General features: G+C 42.4%; 1 protein-coding gene across 6 annotated transcripts in view; it reads left to right on the forward strand.

Annotated features, from left to right (window-relative positions):
- The window catches only part of NTN1 (netrin 1), a 135,449-nt gene that overhangs the window by 63,129 nt on the left and 52,757 nt on the right, over positions 1-19,563 (forward strand). For all 6 annotated transcript variants that reach the window (XR_014544236.1, XR_014544237.1, XR_014544238.1 and 3 more), the window contains exon 3: positions 18,376-18,564. Coding sequence is in view for 1 of the 6 variants with exons in the window: in XM_083597729.1 (XP_083453855.1) it covers positions 18,376-18,564 (189 nt within the window). In the remaining 5 variants the exon portion in view is untranslated. The remainder of the gene's footprint in view (positions 1-18,375; positions 18,565-19,563) is intronic.

Genomic DNA, 19,563 nt, shown 5'->3' on the forward strand with positions numbered 1-19,563 from the left:
CAATAAACTAATTAAATGACTCTGATATAAATCTTTTTTGGCACACTTGGGACTCCAGTAGCCATGCCATCGTGAAGCAAGTGGGTCTTTCTCCATGCTTATCCCTCCTTCCACCTCAGTTTGTCAGCATTAATTATCTAAACCTGCTCTTTTCACTGCCTGCCTTTCTTGTGCTTTTTCTCTATGCCTGGCACTTGTTTGTTGTTGACAGGGAATCGGGAATCCAGGATTATAGACGTGGGGCTGAAGGTGTTACGGCCAATCATAACAGGCTTGCAGAGTTCAAAACTCTGACAAGAGCACCCACTTTAAGCATTCCACTGCATTGAGATACTGCATGTTTTAATGCAAAGAGATATTAGCATTTAAACAATCAAAGGATATGAACCACTTTAAATGCTTTTCACAAAAGCATGGAAGATTAAATATATCCACGTGCAATTTAGCTCATTCCTGCCACCCCAAGGTTGCATAAGCTATACACTGAATCACATGCACACCATGCATCTTGTTCCCAATTTGCTCATTTTATTTTTATACCAGAATGTTACAGGTGGGTAGCAGGAGCAAACAAAGAACCATATGTCTGTCAGAGGTGCTTGCACAGTTGATTCTAGTAAAACAGCTCCAGATGGCTCAAGCGAGTGAGCAAGCGAGTCTAAAAACAGCAGTAGCAACAGGTCACTAGTTAGGTTGACCTTGGGGGTAAAATTGCTTAGCTTGTTTGAAACTAGTTGTGTAGGCACTTGCTTTGAAAGTTATCAACATTCAAGGGAATGTTTCCTGGTGATTCTCCTTACTATGTCACACTATTCTGCACCTGTTTATCTAAAGAGATTATAAACCATGTTTGCCAAGTGAAGGACTTGTACCAGCTGTTACAGAGGTACCTTAATTGGGGCATGCACCAATGGATTGTCTGCCACTTCCACAGTCCTGCTGGCCAGGATATAAGGTGGGGCCCAGTTTTTCAGCATATGCTGTTGCACCAACTCCAGGCTGACACAGCACAGGGGCCTGGACTGTGCCCCTCTCCAGGAACAGGCCCTGCTTTGGATCTAGCAAATCCATCACTGCCAGGGTCTGCCCCTGCTACCCAAACATTTCATTTTGCCACCTGATATCAGCTACTGCTGACAGGAACACCACCAGTAATCACATGTGCTCCATTGCACTTTTTGGCAGGAGCAATGGAGGCTTCTTTGCTGGCAGAGCCTACCACCATCACCACCAGAACCCCACAGAGTCCAACAAGGGGCACCTCCACCAAACCCCCACCAGTAATGTGGACCAGAAGTTAGGAGTTATCTGCACATTTTGGTATGGTGTCAAAAGGCAGCTCTGTTGCATGATTTCTTCCTGCTTTCCCCCCATCCTGTTTATGGGAGACTCTATATATGGACTCTGACAATTGAAATATTACTTTGTAAGGGTCCCTGCATATATTCCATTTTTAGTTGAACACATTAAGATGTTTTAAGAGTACATCCAAAGTGTAACTGTGTCAAACAGATGTGTCATGCAGGTACACAGGTCAGGGAGCTGGGATGGGCTGTATCTCTCTGTTGATGGAATATTCAGTGCTGAACTCAGGTCTTATTCAGAGTAATAATGTGTGGTATGGTCCCCGCACTCCCGCATCCATACACTTCAGTCAGCAAGTATCTTCCCAAAACATTCACACAGTATATTGACTGCACCAGTCATACTGCATCTTCTTTCCTAATGGACAGTACAGTGCGTGGTTGGGGCAGAACAGGGTTGCTTTGCTGTCTTCATGGGACAACCATGGCTGGTACTATGTTGCTGGAGCTACCAGTGCCCAGTGGCAGAGCAAAATGTTCCCTTTTAAATCTCTCCTTGAAATCATATATATTTTCTAATATAGTGATTACATTTTCTGATTGCTCTATTCAAATGTATTCAGAACTTTTAACCAACTTCTTTGTTAACTGAACAAGAAGGTGTGTGTGTATTCCTCAACTAAACTGATGTTTTGGTAATTTTGGTTTCATGAAGCAGCAATCCTTTTTCTAAATCTTACTCACCTTTGGTACAGGGTAAACACTGCTGTGAATCCCTAAAGGAGCAAAAGGCAGGTAAATGCCCAATACAGGGGTAGCCAACACGTGTAAGATGTTGCTGGACTACAGCCTCCATCACCCCGACCATTGGCCATATTGGTTGGGGTTGATGGGAGTTGGAGTCCAAAACATCTGGAAGGCACCATATTGGCTACCCCTGGCCTAACGAAAGCTTGCTTGCAGTTCATATCAGCTAAGATCAGAGTGCTGATGTCCAGAAAAGAGAAAGTGCAAGCTCCCTTGTTACAGGGGAGCAATGGGGCTGAAGTGGACACAGTGGGATGGGTACTGGATATGTACACAGCAATCACCTGCCTCAAAGATGCCTTGGTAATTCTAGAAATGATTTGGTGAGCTTTTATCATTGTTTTAGTTCAAGAAAGTGCAATCCCTGGTATTTCCAGGTAGGGTTGGAAGAGACTTCTATCTGAAATCCTGGAGAGCTGCTACTAGTCAGTGTAGAAAATACTAAGCTAGTTGGACCAACATTCTGATTCACTAAAAAGCAGCTTCTTATGCCCCTATGTTTATGTTCAGAGGCAATATGCACTACATGCCAGTTGCTGGGCACAAAAGTAGGGAAGAGCTCTTGCCTGCATGCCCTGTTTGTGGGCTTCGTGAAGGCATTTAGTTGTCTGGGAGAAGCAAGGTGCTGAATTTGATGGAATTTTGGCCTAATCCAGCAGGAGTGGTTTTATGTTCCAGCTTGTGTGTGTGGTGTTTTTAGTTTTGCCTTGGCCAAGTTTAAAGATGCTTTCGACATGCAGATACTGTCATCAGTTTCAGTGTCCACTAAAGCCCTTAGTCTGGATCAGTAAATGCTGGACTTGCTTTGGATTTTGTTTTTGTTTTTTGCCATAAGGGTATGCTGCAACCCCAGAATTTGCTCTGGACTATGATTTAGTGCTTCGTAAAAGCACTTAAGAGGCTGCTAGATGTTGTATTTCTTTTTATTGCTATAACTGTTGCCCAATTTGGTATAAGTGGATGAAATGTGTAGGCATAATATGCCGCCCTCCTCTTAGGAGAAAGTCTTAAGGGAGGGGGCCATTTATCTCTACTTTGTGCTTTTCAAGCCTTTCCCTCCCTCTAGATAAGAGTACTCTGTTGATGCTTAGAGGCACCTGAGTTGAGGGCTCTCCTACTCCCTGCCTTAGGCCGCAGCCTTGTAATATATTGCAGAAGCAATGCTGATGTGAGATGAAAAGGAAAAGGTCTAATGGGTTTCCTTGGGGAGGGGGTGCAGAGTGTGGGGAGCAGGAGAGAGTTGGCAAGCAAAGGACTTAATGGGGGCAGGAGTGGAGGGTTGGTGAGGTCCAGGGAGTAGGGGTTGGTGAGGTGGCAGGGGTAGCAGGGGTGGTGATGTAAGCAGAGGTGCAACTTCTAGTAATAATAGAATGACTTAAGGCAGACTTAGCTGATAAATAATACAGGAAATATACCGTATCACTTTGGATAAACTAAGGTTTGTGCATGCATGTGAAAAATTCACACACAAACACACACTAAGAATTTAATAATGTAAAGTAGACTACGGCTGAATAAAATCACTTGAGACAGACTAAATAAAACAGATTACTGAACTTACATCAACTCTTCAGACCAGAACTATTCAAAGGGGAAAAGCGGGGGTCCACTGACTCTAATAAGAACAAGCTAACAATGGAAGATTTAAATGTGAAGAAAAGAACTATAAGATTTAAAAAGAAAGGGTGGGCAAAGGGAGGGACTGGGCTGGACGTAAGGAAAAGAAAAGTCTCACTCCAATTGCTACACTAGAACTCTTTTAATAGCATTCTTCTTTCTCAGAGACAGAACTTGTGAAAGAGCCAGAAGCGCATAAAACCAAGGCTGTTTATTTACCTCAGCATCCCTGCCCCAAAGCAGTGGGATTGGAGAGTCCAGGTAAAATAATTCCCTCTGATGACAAGCTTTGCCTGTCAGTCACCATGGAGCTTTCTCTCCCCCTTCACCCCATGCTAGATACATTAATAGAATTAGAGAACATGAGTAACATGGGTACATTACATTAAATGAGCATACCCTGAATAGAACTTATTTGGATGCAATCCTTTAGTTTCATGTTTAGCAGACACTTGTTTGTAGCATTGTTCTGATACCCGAATCACCAAGACATCATAAAATGCTTTAGGAGATCCTTGCTTTGGTTTGGGGCACCTTATACAGATCCTGCTTCACTTTTAGAATGCCTCCACTTTAGCTTGGGATTCATCTGCTGCATACATCCCATAATACTATCTGATCAAGGTAGTATTGGCTGTAGCTAGTATGATTTTGGCAATATCTTGCAGAGGAAAATCAGTGAGGAAAATATAGAGCGAACTGGTCAGCAAGAGAACAACATTGGCAAGTAGTTTTTAATAGTGTCGCCTGGTCCGTTACTGAGGGTATAAGTTCCTTCTAGGGCTCAAAGATTTCCTAAGTTTTAGACAAGAGTATTCATAGACACAGAAAGGGTGGTCCAGACAATTTCACTGTGGTATGTAAAAGCACGGTAAGTATTCAAGAGACAGAAAAGAAATATAGAGCAGTGCCCTCCATGACACTGTTTTGCTCAGAGAGCAACATCCTTGGACACTTCCATGTAAAGCCTTAAAGCTGCTTTGCTTGCTGTTTTCCCTTTACTCCTTCTCTTGAAATAATTTTGAAACTGTACTACCAACAAATTCTACACACTCAGAAGCCAGGAGGCAAATTAAAATAAGTTTGAATTTATTTAAGCATGGTTTCTGAAATTTTATTGGAAATATAACCACACAGAGTTTAGAAGCATTGCATATTTTATATTTTCTCCAAGTTTAATTTTACAATTCAAAAATTCAAAAGCAATTTATAAACCAGGCTATCATGCCTGCAAATGACCTCTGTTTCTTATATTATAACATGAGTCCAATGTTGACCCTGGGACTGCCGCTTCCTCCAGTGGGAGAAAAATGCCCATTGCTTATTAATACCTGTGAAATCATTTCCTGTAAATGTAGAAACTAATCATAGCGTAGAACTGTGAGTGGCACTTTATTGAAAAGAAGAGAGTCAGAAAAACAGCCAGAATGCCTTAGCACACACCAGGTGGTGACCTCGGTGCTGAACATGTTGCCTGTCGCTGGCTGATGTGGCTTTAGTGAAACATCCAAACAGCTGTGAGGTGTTTGCCCTGACCCAGGACTTGCCCTGACACCTCCCTGTAATGCTTTTCATATCCTAGGCAAGTTGGTGATAACTCTGGCCAGGGTGTCAGTCAAAGAAGCCATTGGGTCTCCTTCTCCCTTAGATCTCTCCTAGATAAAGCCCCTGGGCATAAACTGGCTGTGTTTGCTGAAGGGTCAGCCAGCCCCTGTTCACAAAAGAGTGCTCTGTCAACAATCCTCAAGGGGCGCTAGCATATCTGAGCAAACAAGCTCTTCACACCTGTTTAATGTTTTGAAAGCAAAGCCTTGGCCTGACAAGCTGCATCCAAGGCTGATTCCTTTTTGAAGATAGCAAACAAAAGGAAGGAAAGGGAGGACTGCTGATTTTAACACCCTGTGTTTCAGAATTGACTCTGGCAACACAGAGACTTTCCCTTTGCATCCATTCATGTTGACTTTCCGTGGTGCTATTCCGGGGTGGGGCCTTGGCCTATGTCTTGCAGGTCGTTAGCTGATTGATCTTTTCTTGTTTGGATATGCTAGTGCTGGACTGAGGGATATGGTGAAGCATATATTGCAACCCCACAATTCTCTCATTATTCACTGCACTCCCAATTTATGTTTGTACTCTCATAAGCAGAACTATGAGACTGGGCGCCTTTTCTTAGCTTACCAATTAAATTCCATATGCCAGACGTGCGGTTCTTCTGCTCCTCATACTGTATTGGCTTCTAGAATTTGTGAATATCTTCACAGATGTGAAGCAGTGACCTTAGGTAAGGAACTCTCACAAATATAAGGATACAGATTTGGCTTAAGGAGTTGTGGTGGTGCTGTTTTTATAAAAACATTGCTTTCATTGATTTAAACTTAACAACACAACAAATATTATCAGTAGCCAAAACAAGTAGCAACATATATGTAGATCAGCATGTCAATCAGAAGAAAGTGACAGAGCCCATTACAGTACAACAGTGATATTGAAAGTTGGTGCAGAATGTCATAGGTGTGAGAAATATACCATCTTCAATGTGGAATGTGTTGCTGAGGATTGACAAGCCACTGCATTCCTGTGAATAAAGCTAATAAAAGGGAGCTACACCATGTCCATCTGATGATCATCCTGTGTGTTGCTGTAATACGGAATGAAAAAGAAAGAATTAAAAATAGCCTTTCTTTTTATATATGAGGGATACATTTCATTCACAAAATGGTAAATTGTTTATTTAGATCATTTTATTTTGTTAACTGCTTTGAGGTTTGTTTTTACAATCAAATGGTTATATACATTTTATTAAACAAAATAAATTTTGTATCAAACCTCCCCTCCTTCAATATATCAAAAAGGGGCTATTTTTGCAATCCTGACAATGTACAGATTTTAAGGCAATGCATTTTAAGTGACGGAAAACTCAGAGATGCAATTAAAAATCTTTTTAAAAAACTGTCATTCTAGCATCACATGTACAACACGTGAGCTATTCCTATTCTGATTTCAGCTTCATTGCCTGAAATGTGTTCAGCTTTATACTACCTGGGTTAATAATAAATTTGTCTCCTGGGGAAAAAACCACAAACCTCCTCAAAAGCGCTTGTCTACCAAAATCATACCTGTATGTTTTCCCCTGCTGTGAAAATAGTAGCTTGGGGAGCAATTTTCACTGAGCATGGAGTAAAGAATTAACTCCTCCCTCCACATTATGCTTTTGAACCTTTACCCTGTCCACAAATTGCTGGCAAATTTGACCCACAAACACTCCTGCCATGTTCCTCATCAACCTTGGTGCCCATTTTCCTTTCCTTTCCCTTCCTTTCTTTTTTGAAGGAAATTCACTATCTTCTACTGGAAGTTTACTCTTCACTGTTTCACTCACTTTTTGCTTTCTGTGAATTTTAAAACCTCTGCTTCTTTTTCTAACTAATAGGAAGAAGAGTTTTCCCCATTCTTTATTCTGATATTTCTGTTTTTACACATTTTCCAAATATTATAGATGTATAGAAATATATTCTAAAATATAAATATGTTTTTTTTTTACTCTATAGCAATTCTCTTCTCTCTAGGTAGAGCACATCCAGTTCTTTCAGCCATTTATTATCTTCAGTTGTCTTTGGTGCCTTGCATAGTAATACCAAATCTAAAAAAGGGGTATAGATGTATTGTCATGTTTGTGGCGCCTTCCCCATACATGTTGCATATATTGGCTTCTCTTTTCTAGCTTGTTTTTTTTTTTTTTTTTGTAGATTATGAATCTACAAGGATTTGCTGGGATGTAGCTTACTGGACAACAGTAAGAGCCACATCCATTATTTGGCCAACTTACTTGCCTTCAGCTCTCCCCACTATTGGAAAGGCTGTGGCCTTTGGGCTGAAAAAGGTTCCCCACTTCTTCCCCATGCTAACTAAACTTATAACATCAAGTATACAACACAAGTACATATACACACTTGCACTGAATCAGACCATTGGTCCGTCTCTAGCTCACTATTGGCTGCACTGACTGCCTATGGCTATGCAGGGTTTCAGACAGATACCATATTTCTCACTCTATAAGACGCACCAGACCACAAGACACACCTAGTTTTTGGAGGAGGAAACAAGAAAAAAAAAGATTCTGAATCTCAGAAGCCAGAACAGCAAGAGGGATCGCTGCGCAGTGAAAGCAGCAATCCCTCTTGCTGTTCTGGCTTCTGGGATAGCCGCGCAGCCTGCATTCGCTCCATAAGACGCACACACATTTCCCCTTACTTTTTAGGAGGGAAAAAGTGAGTCTTATAGAGCAAAAAATACGGTAATTCTCCCCAGCCCTACTGAACCAGATTCTCTACCACTAAGCTGCAACCCTTCCCCAGACTGATTTTAAAACAGTCACAAATATTTTTTAAAGCTTCATGAACTCAGTTAAAGAAATAAACAAACGAAGTGTGCATTTTAACATTCTGAAGTTTTCAAATTTGAATGAATAATATTGACAAATGCAAACATTTCAGAATTCATTCAGGCCTGCCCCACTTAGTGAGAGTCCAGCTCCTACCCAGTTACTCATTCTTTTCTCATGTGATCTTTTGGGGGTTCTTAGTGTCCCAATGAACCTTTAGCATCCTGTTAGAAAACTCTATCAAGGTTGACGTGCTCAGTGGCATCCAGCGCCTCTTGCACGGGGTAGCGAGTAGGCATGTGGAAAAACACAAAAGTTAAGCTTAGAGGAGTTACCACAGCAAACTCAACGGCTGGTCCTTTTTCTCTGATAATCAGGCACACTAGATGTCTGTGGAAAAGCATGAAACCCACATAATGGTTCTCATTGTTCAATATCCTGCCTGGCTCCTGAGACCCCCGCCCCATGCACACACTTTCACAGCAGGAGAATCAGCCACTGAATGATCCTTATCCTGGGCAAACAAATCATCTCCCACCCCCTGCTCCCAAGCTCCACCTTGGAAACTGGAGATCAAGCGTATTTTGGCCAAGTTGTACTACGGCAGCACAAACACTTGGTTTTGCTCTGTTGGGCAGAAACAAGCAGCTTGACCTGCCAACTGTCCCCTGGAGCCAGCTCTACATCTGAGGAAAAACCAGTGCTTCCCAAGAGCTGCAATCTGTCAAGCCTCTGTTAGCATGTCTGGCACATCAAGAGGCTGAGCTGAGGTTTGTAATTCATTGGCATCAGGAGGAGGACCCAGTAAGTGCTTCCAAAGAGCTCACACTGTGTTCTGTTTCCCTAGCACGAGTCAGGAGACCAGGCAGAGGGAAAGTTAGGGGTTTGCCAAGCTGACTGTGTGAAAAAGTCAGTTCTGGTGTGTTAATGGCCATCTTTTGAGTCCCTACCCCCCCCCCCAAGGCTGCAAGATTCATCTATAATGGCACAATGTTACACATCAGGTGAAGTTGCCAGTTCCCTCTCCTGGAAGCTGTTGTAACACCCATTCATTGGCAATACTTAACCACTGTACTTGGAATGAAGTGACATTTCTGCATTTACAGGGACCTGATTTTTGAGCTACATGCAGATTACATCTTAGTATTCCATGCTCGTTAAACTGCAGTAATTGTGGACCACAGACCCAATCTTACGTGTTTAGTTTGCTCACCTATATGAATTGGTTATTAGTAGATATCAAAGTGTGCCGGCAGGTTATCTCCACATGTAGAATACAGTTGTACCTTGGAAGTCGAATGGAATCCATTCCTGAAGTCTGTTTGACTTCCAAAGTGATTGACTTCCAAATCGTGACTTCTGCAGCTCCTGCAGCTCCTGCAGCCAATCGGAAGCCACGGAAGCCCCATCGGATGTTCAGCTTCCAAAAAAACGTTCGAAAACTGGATCAGTCACTTCTGGGTTTTGATTGTTTGGGAGCCAAAACGTCAGAGTTCCAGGGTGTTCAACAACCAAGGTACAACTGTATAGTTTGAGCTTGAATCCCAACAAGATGGAGGCTCTGTGGATGAGTGGTTTTCAGGTCTGTGTCAGTTGGCTGTTCTGAACAAGGTTGCACTCCATCTGAAGGAGCAGATACATCACTTGTGGGTATTCCTATACATCTTTATCACTGGAATGATATATTTGTCACTGGAGGCCCAAGCTAGGTGTGCTTTCTGACATCTTCAGCAGGTGTGACAACTTCAACCATCCCTTGATCAGGATAGCTTGACTAGGGTAGTCCAGGCATTGGTAATCCCCATATTTTTGTGATTGGAAGTTGTTTTAAACTGTTTTTTTAAAAAAATAATATATTTCACTGTTGTGATCTGCCCTGGGACCTTTGAGTGAAGGGCAGGTAATAAATAAACAAATAATATTGAATTGTTCTGTGTGATGCTTTCCTTAATGGCTGGTCCAGAAGCTGCATCTGATGAAAACCTTTGCTGCAAGGTTGCTAAATTAATGGATGATTGGCCTATTAATAAATGCCTATTATCCATGTTGGGACGCGGGTGGCGCTGTGGGTAAAACCTCAGTGCCTAGGACTTGCCGATCGTATGGTCGGCGGTTCGAATCCCCACGGCGGGGTGAGCTCCCGTCTTTCGGTCCCAGCTCCTGCCCACCTAGCAGTTCGAAAGCACCCCCAAGTGCAAGTAGATAAATAGGTACCGCTTTATAGCGGGAAGGTAAACGGCGTTTCCGTGTGCTGCGCTGGTGCTGGTTCGCCAGAGCAGCTTCGTCACGCTGGCCACGTGACCCGGAAGTGTCCCCGGACAGCGCTGGCCCCCGGCCTCTTAAGTGAGATGGGCGCACAACCCTAGAGTCGGACACGACTGGTCCGTACGGGCAGGGGTACCTTTTGTTGTTTAGTCGTTTAGTCGTGTCCGACTCTTCGTGACCCCATGGACCAGAGCACGCCAGGCACTTCTGTCCTCCACTGCCTCCCGCAGTTTGATCAAACTCATGCTGGTAGCTTCAAGAACACCATCCAACCATCTCATCCTCTGTCGTCCCCTTCTCCTTGTGCCCTCCATCTTTCCCAACATCAGGGTCTTTTCCAGGGAGTCTTCTCTTCTCATGAGGTAGCCAAAGTATTGGAGCCTCAGCTTCACGATCTGTCCTTCCAGTGAGCACTCAGGGCTGATTTCCTTAAGAATGGATACGTTTGATCTTCTTGCAGTCCATGGGACTCTCAAGAGTCTCCTCCAGCACCATAATTCAAAAGCATCAATTCTTCGGCGATCAGCCTTCTTTATGGTCCAGCTCTCACTTCCATACATCACTACTGGGAAAACCATAGCTTTTACTATACGGACCTTTGTTGGCAAGGTGATGTCTCTACTTTTTAAGATGCTGTCTAGGTTTGACATTGCTTTTCTCCCAAGAAGCAGGCGTCTTTTAATTTCGTGACTGCTGTCACCATCTGCAGTGATCATGGAGCCCAAGAAAGTAAAATCTCTTACTGCCTCCATTTCTTCCCCTTCTACTTGCCAGGAGGTGATGGGACCAGTGGCCATGATCTTCGTTTTTTTGATGTTGAGCTTCAGACCATATTTTGCGCTCTCCTCCTTCACCCTCAATAAAAGGTTCTTTAATTCCTCCTCACTTTCTGCCATCAAGGTTGTGTCATCTGCATATCTGAGGTTGTTGATATTTCTTCCGGCAATCTTAATTCCGGCTTGGGATTCATCCAGCCCAGCCTTTCGCATGATGAATTCTGCATATAAGTTAAATAAGCAGGGAGACAATATACAGCCTTGTCGTACTCCTTTCCCAATTTTGAACCAATCAGTTGTTCCATATCCAGTTCTAACTGTAGCTTCTTGTCCCACATAGAGATTTCTCAGGAGACAGATGAGGTGATCAGGCACTCCCATTTCTTTAAGAACTTGCCATAGTTTGCTGTGGTCGACACAGTCAAAGGCTTTTGCATAGTCAATGAAGCAGAAGTAGATGTCTTTCTGGAACTCTCTAGGGGGTATCTTTACCTTTACCTATTATCCATGTTGGCTATATAGATACTCAAGGCAATATGGCTTCTTCATGCGCCCCCTCCATGAGAGGTCTGAAGGGTAGCAACAGGGTAATTTCTGCAGTGGCTCCACCATTTGTGGAATGATGGCCTGTCACCATCAGGTGCTGGACAAAAACTTTCCTGTATAACAAGGCCTTTGGCCTTTAACTATCTGTGGCCTTTTATAAGTGGATGGAATGTTTTTAATGTTTTGGTTTTAATGTGTCTATATGGGTGTTGTTTGCTTGTATGTAAGTTGCTTTAGGTTGCCTTGAGAACAAGAGAAAGGGACAGCTGTCACTGTCACCTACATGCCTTGACCGTAGGCTTCCTGGAAGCATCTGGTTGACCATTCTTGGAAACAGGATGCTGGAGTTGGTAGATTTCTGGTCTAATCCAGGAAGGACCTCTTTTATGTTGCTTAACATCTTCATATTGAAACCACGGCAGCAGCTGTAACATTTCAAGCTCGGGGCTAAGGTGTGACCTTAAGAGTGAGATCAAAAATGAAAAAGCTCATAGCTCCCAAACTGTAGTCATTGCCCAGCCATTGGCTCACCCTGTGAGTCACTTCTATCCAGACTGGATTTGCAACATCCCATGGATAATGTGGTTCCTTTTCCAAGGTCTTATCCAAAGCTAAATAACATGAAAAGAGAACTGATTTTAATCTTACATAAAAAGAGCCTGTTGGATCAGGTCAACGGTCCATCTAATCCAGCTTCCTGTTTTCACAGTGGCCAACCAGATGCCTGTGGGAAACCTGCTAGCAGGAGTTCAGCACAAAAACACTCATTCCTCCTGTGATTTCCAACAACTGGTATACAGAGGCACACTGCCTCTGAGAATGGAGTTGGAGCATGGCCATCATGCCTAGAAGCCATTGATAGCCTTATCCTTCATGAATTTGCCCCATCATTTTAAAAAGACACCCTAGTTATTGACCATCACTGACTACTGTAAGTGCTGGTGCCGGGCTATTTTGCGCCTTAGGCAAGACTAACTACTTGCACACACCCCACCCCCCAAATTGCTAACTTGAATTTTCAAAATACGGATGTCTTGCAGAAAAAAGAAAAGCGAAAACCTTGAAACTGTGAAATTTATTTTAAATTGCAAGAATAAGTAATACAACAATCATTGATTATTTTTCTCGTATACAGAAGACAATGTTTTAGCACCCAGGTCGTTTTGAATAATCTTGTGAATTGTGATGTTAAAATTTAAGTCTCTTAAAAGTTTCAATTTCAGGCACATCAATATCTCACTTTGTGTGTTGTGGCCTTTGCAAATTTTGTCACCAATTCCTTCTGGTCAAGTGGTGATGCTTGGGCATGTTCAGCTAATATAGCTGCCAAGTCAACTAGTCTCTTTCACAGTATTGCTGAGCATTAAAAGATTGCATCTGAGAAAAGCCTGCTGGAGTAAGATCACATTTGCTGCTCAGATAATAAAAGTGGGCAGGGAATATATAGCATTTCATGTATCTCTCTTGGCTGTTCCAGATTTGGTCCCCACGACCTCCAATGGTGAGGGGAACCAGAGAAAGGCTGCAGAGGTTGGTTGAAGTGCATAACTCCAAGGCACAAAGGGGAGAATTATTTTTTAATACGTCTATCAAAATGTGGGTAAAAGAATAGGTAGAAACAAATAATTCGGAAATAAGGTGATGAGAAGCACAATAAAAAAAAGGTCTGCCTCTCATTATGAAATACAAAGATTTGGAAATTCTAAAAAAGAAAGTTTGATAGCATCAGCATGTGAGATTAACAAGAACAACCAGCAACAAATCTAGAATATAAAAGCCTTGAGAATATTTGGGAAGCAGGTAGAAGTTGTGTGCAGAGAGGTTCTGTTTTGCCTGCAGCCAGAGAAAGCTGCAACAAAGATCTTAACCAGATAAGACTGTGATTGTACAGACAAATAGCTTAAGCGGACAAATTGTTCCCAAGTGGATTCCAATTGAGTGCTAAAAAAACATTTTGCAAGCCGTTAGGCATTTATTTCTAACTGGACATGCTGCTCTTCGCTTCCCCAACTAAAATAGGGATTTAATTCATTAACCTTGCATCAGGCTTGGCATCTGTATTATCTATAAGCCTAGTTTGCATGAAATGCTATGCTAAACCATGGTTTAGTGCAAGCCAATTTGTCACTTGCAGGAGTGAACATCACAAAGTCTGTGTACCTCTCCCAGGTCCTCCTGTTGTTGTGCTATCAAGGTCTAAGACATGGTTTGGCTTAGCATCACGTCCAAGCCTTGGCACGTCGTTTATCTCCCCTAGACAAACCACAAGGAGTTAAAAGAAAACAAAAGAACCCCCCCCCAACAATCTTGGCTCATATTGGACACAACCCTAAGCCAAGCTATGGTTTATCTCTGGGTAGGAAGGTAGTAGCAGAACTATAGGAGTGCAGGAACAGCCCATGTGCCCAGCTATGCAAGCAAGCAAGCATTTTTAGCAATATAATTGAGTGGAAAACTGGGGGAGGGGAAAGTGTCAAGCAACGCCAATCTCTAATTTGCTGCTTCAAATACCCACTCCAAAAAACTCTATTTTCTTAACCCCTCCATATCCACCCACCACATTTAAATGTGCAAAAAGCCCCTTGGCTTAGGAAGAAAATATCTTGTCGGATGCCACCCTGAGACTAATTTCTAATTGTTACATTTGTAAATCAGTATGTCTGCATTTGAACATCCAGAAAATGGGTGGGGTGACTATATTGGGGAAGGGGCAGTATAGGAGGCAATCTTTACTGACAGGTGGGATTTCTAGCCCTTGCAGAAAAGTTAAGAGAGCTGGAACATCCTCACCAATCCCCAAATCCCCAAAACTGGACATGGAACTGCAGTGGTTGTGCATGAGCTCTTCTCTCATCATTCTGGAAATATACCGGGGCTTAGAGGAATAGGGGATTTTTGCTGGCTGAGTGGGAAGTGTAGTGCAGCTTGATTCTTACCCAGCCAACAGGGGGAGCTACCATGTGTTTTTGCTGCCCTTGCTCCCTTTAAAAGTGAAGGAAGCCTGATCACTGCCTTCTGGCACATTTTCTAAATAAGACCCTATTCCCCTCTCCCCTAAGATTGCTTTGGGGCATTGCTTAGTTCCTAAAGTCACCAGAAGGACAAGGAAAGGATTTGCCTGACTTTCTGTAAACCTAATCACTATCCCTTTTAGCTAATCCATTTCATTCAGAGTAAGCATCTGATTTCCAATGTGTACATACATTCTCCAGTTACCTGTTTTGTGGCAAGGGAAGGCAGCAAATGTGTTTTGTTTATTTTTTAAAAAAGTGATGCTGTCTTTTAATTGCATTTTCCTATTTGCTAAAATATTGCAAAAGAGAAAGTAGATCTTTAAAGAAAAAAGAATTGGCCAGCACCACCAACAAAGTGGACCCAAAAGAAAATAAGGCTTTCGCCAATGGGAGAGAAGCCAGTCTGATCTGTTACAGGAATCATGAAGTATGGGGAAGGAGGCTCTTGTGAGACTTTCTCATTTCAAAACACAAAACTATACAATTTATAGAAGACATCTGAAGGTAGCCCTGTATAGGGAAGTTTTTAATGTTGGATGTTTTATTATGTTTTTAATAGTTGTTGGAAGCTGCCCAGAGTGGCTGGGACAATCCAATCGGCAGAGTATATTATTATTATTATTATTATTATTATTATTATTATTATTATTATTATTGTTATTATTATTACACTTGTGAGATGTAGACTCACCACCCCAAAGCAAGCTGCTCCACTCTTCTGGAATTGTTTTCCCCCCAACTCCTGTGGGTTCCCTGGGTTCCCTTGAACAAAATGGAACAGCTACAGAAGCAGTTGTTCAGCAGTTGTTTACCAGAGCCATCAGAATTCAGCAGCTAAGGAGGAAAGCCATAATTGCATCACGTCCGGCCTTCCAAGGGAATGGTACATGGGAGCAATAGGATGTAACTCTGCTCCTCCTGGGCCTCTTCCAGCCTTTACTCTTTAGTTGTTTCTCTTTTTTATTAAATGTGCCAATGGCATTCATTCTCTTTTTTTGGAAGTTACTGTAATGGTAAGAGTATTTCTTAGCAAGTCCAATTCTTCCACGGGGCATCATAAAGCACAGCAGGCTAACAAGCATAATTGCCAATGAGTGCTGGCTGGAGGCCAGGCCAACCCAGCGGCAGGATTTTCAGAAGCTGGGCATTCAGGGACAGGGTGAAGACAATGGTTTCTAATCCATCCATCTCCACTCCTAATGAAATTAGAGCCTGTATGAGCTGCCGTTCCAATGGTGCCAGCATGGTTTGCAGGGCCTGGTTTCTGCATACAGGTGCACGGTGAAGGCAGGAAATAAGCAGCTACAAGAGTGTCTGCTTTGGATCTAAAGCAGCTAGGATGTGTTGTAATGTGTGGTACAGGACAATGGTGGCAGAACCCCAGACACAACAAAACCCCTGCGAGTTGGCACAGTAGAACAGCTTCCCAGTAATTACTTGAGCGATAAGGAAGCAGAAAACTTGCTGCATTCCAAACCCAAAACCCAGGATTAGAAATAGGAGAGGAGGCGAGATGCAGACAGCTTTTCTGCCAGGCTGGATACTTTATACTGTTTTATGAGTGCTTTGTGTACGCGGTTTAGATGTTTTCTAAGATGGAGCGTGCATCTATAGGCAGGAATTCAATCACTACGGCTGGGGAAGGAAACTTGTGGCCTTCCTAATGTTGCTGGATTATAACTCCCTGCAACCAGCATTGCTGATGGTCAGGGATGATAGGGGCTGTTGTCCGGCAGAACCTGGGGCCCCACAAGTTCCCCACCTATGGACAAAAACCAGGCAGACAGGGCAAGAATGGATGACACCAGAGTTTGCGTAAGAGAAGGTGAAGTTCTACTCTTGTTGTTACTTCTCTTACTTTCTTGTGGGCAGAATAGAACAACAAACTTTGGCTACAGCTTTTTCCTACAGTGTTATCAATGGGACTTTTAACCTTGACTAATTGTATCCGAATTGTTGTTCGCTGGTCTGTAGCACTGATAACAAATCCTACCCATTGCGTGTGGCCTATTGTGCTAGGACTGAATTTAGTAGGCTAGGTTTGGTTGGTGTGTGTGCATGTGTTGGGGGAAGAAACTGACTCACATTTGCTCTGGGATCTATAAATCCTCTCCCCAGCTCTATGGGGAAGAGGGAAAAATCAACATTTTGATTGGCCCAGGTCCTAACATATTTTCTCCTATGCCTGGAATGGTTTTTAAACTTTTAAAATTGATTGGGTAGCATTTCCTTTGCTAAAGAAGCTACTTCTTACTTCAAGTGACTGGTTTGTTGCTTTGGGATTGAAGGGCACCTGTTTAAGACCCAGCAGACTTCGTAATATTGGTAAAAGAAACCAACATGTATTATGTAATTTATTTTAAAGTTTTATCACAAGATAAAAGCAAATAACTCCTCTTCTCAGTTGCCTTAGATGTGGCACACAGATAAACCTCTGGGATAGCTCAGTTGGTAGAGCCCGAGACTCTTAATCTCAGGGTTGTGGGTTTGAGCCCCACGTTGGGCAAAAGATTCCTCCATTGCAGGGGGTTGGACAAAATGACCCTCTATTACTATTCTATTAACAATATTCTATTATTATTCTATTTCAATAAGAGATAGTTTGGCAGTCCACATTAGAGTTATGACCACTTAACTAACACACACACACACACACACACACACACACACACACCAGGAAGCTACATTGTAATTCTTAGGACTGAAATGTGATAATTAAGCAAATATACCGGTAATGCCTTAATCTCCAGCCAGCTGTATCAGGTAATCCAACCCAAAGTGAGAAACCATGAGCCATGAGACTTTCATGATCAACCAGGAAGTCCAGGTGTGGATTTGCAGTGTTTGTTAGACATCTGTCAATTTTGATGTATCTTCATTTCTCATTATTTATTTATTAATGGATGAATGAATGAATTGATTCCTATGAAGCATCCAGAGGTGATGCCACAATACAGTAAAACCATATATAAAGCACTTGCATATATGAAAACAGTTTCGACAATTGCATATATAAAAGCAATTTCACATCCAATACAGATACTGATTAGGATTATTAAAAAAAAACCCACACCTTCGCTTAGAAAGCTTGTTGAAAGAGGAAACTCTTCAACTGGCACCAAAAGGACAGTAAGAGCAGCACCTGTCTTCTTTGTAAGCCAGGACCTAAATGAATGGGTGAAGATAACTGTCTTCATCCAAGAGTATTTGCAGCTGTTGGACCACAACCCTTTTGATCATACTGGATTAATGTGAAATCAAAATCCTGGTGACTTGGTTGACACCAGAATTTTCTGTGGGAAAGAAAATTGGAGCCTTGTGTAGTTCAGATTTAATTGATAAATTGTGATTTTGAATTGGTACAAACAATTTATATGCTTAAAATGTGTCTTGTGTTTTCCATGCTAACTTGTTATACTACTTTGGTTGGCCCTGCCAAACATTTTCAGCTACAAGTTTTCTTGTATTATTTCCTTCTATACTCTGAATAGCAGGGACGACAACTTTGGGGCTTAGGACACGCTTAAGGTGTTCTCAGGTTTGCTCAGATATATTAAGGACAAGTATGTATCACTTTTGTCAAGGGTAATCCTAAATGAGTGCCACTGTTCACTGGCAGCAACATTCCTTTTCTCTCTCTCTTTTTTTGTCTCCTTTCTTTTCAGCTTGCAACTGCAACCTGCATGCCAGAAGGTGCCGTTTTAATATGGAACTCTACAAATTATCTGGTCGCAAGAGTGGAGGTGTCTGCCTTAATTGCCGCCACAACACAGCAGGTCGTCACTGTCACTACTGTAAGGAAGGGTACTATCGGGACATGACCAAACCAATCACCCACAGGAAAGCATGCAAAGGTATGTGTGTCAGGGTAGCAGAAGCCAGGGGAACAGCAACAGGTTTACTAATGCCTTTCCTTCTCTGCCCTATCTGTAAGTGTTTTCTTTCCAACAGTCTTTGGTATGTTTATTCAGAACTAAGCTCCACTGAGTCCAATGGGGCACATATTTCTGGGTAAATGTGCATAAGATGGCAGACTTATTGTCTGCTTCCAGCCTATTTATATTCAAAATTACAAATTGCATCGAATTCTCTGGACTCTTTTGCCTCTCCTCTTTTTCTTCTTTACAGCCACACTCATGGGTTGAGAGTGGGGGAATTAAAGAAAAAAGCCAGGCACAAACAGAGCAATCACACCTCTTCAGAGCCTGATTTGTGTCTACACAGCTGGTCTTACGGTACTGGTAAAGGAGCTACGGCTCATAAACTTGGATATACTATCCATTACTGAGCTTACTATAAAGAACTGAAGCTGAAAAAGTGAGTTGCTTATTCTACACTGATCCCTATATGTGGCAGCTTAGGCTTGCAACACTTGGAAGGAAGGGTCTTAAGTGGGGAGGCTTTTGAACATAAACTACACATTTGTAGCAGTCTATCATGGGACAGAAGAGTTTCATATATTGCATGAAAGGAGGAAACATACTAATATCCTAATTTTAAAATGGTTCCTACAACTTTCCCCCCCTGTCTGGCATGCCGAAAAAAGTGTAGCTATCTAATGATGACAGTGTTAGGTAGACACTGTTTTTGCAGGACCTGGATCTTGGAGTCCTCAGGGCTGGCTTGTCCAGATGTACATGCTCAGAAGTAGGGATGCACTTAGGTAATGTTAGTCTTTGAACTTAATAGTCTTAGGTGCCTAAAACCCCCTCCTTCATTTTTTGTAATGTGTGTTACTTCAATGATTTCACAACTTGAGAAGCCTGCCGTTCTGCATTTGGGAGCCATCCTGTTCATTCTACTGAACAGGGGCCTGGATCTCTGCTCCCAGAGTCTTGTCATGATAGCACCAC

The sequence above is a fragment of the Podarcis filfolensis genome (genome assembly GCF_964270895.1).
Source record: "Podarcis filfolensis genome assembly, chromosome: 2".
NCBI classification, from domain to species: domain Eukaryota; kingdom Metazoa; phylum Chordata; class Lepidosauria; order Squamata; family Lacertidae; genus Podarcis; species Podarcis filfolensis.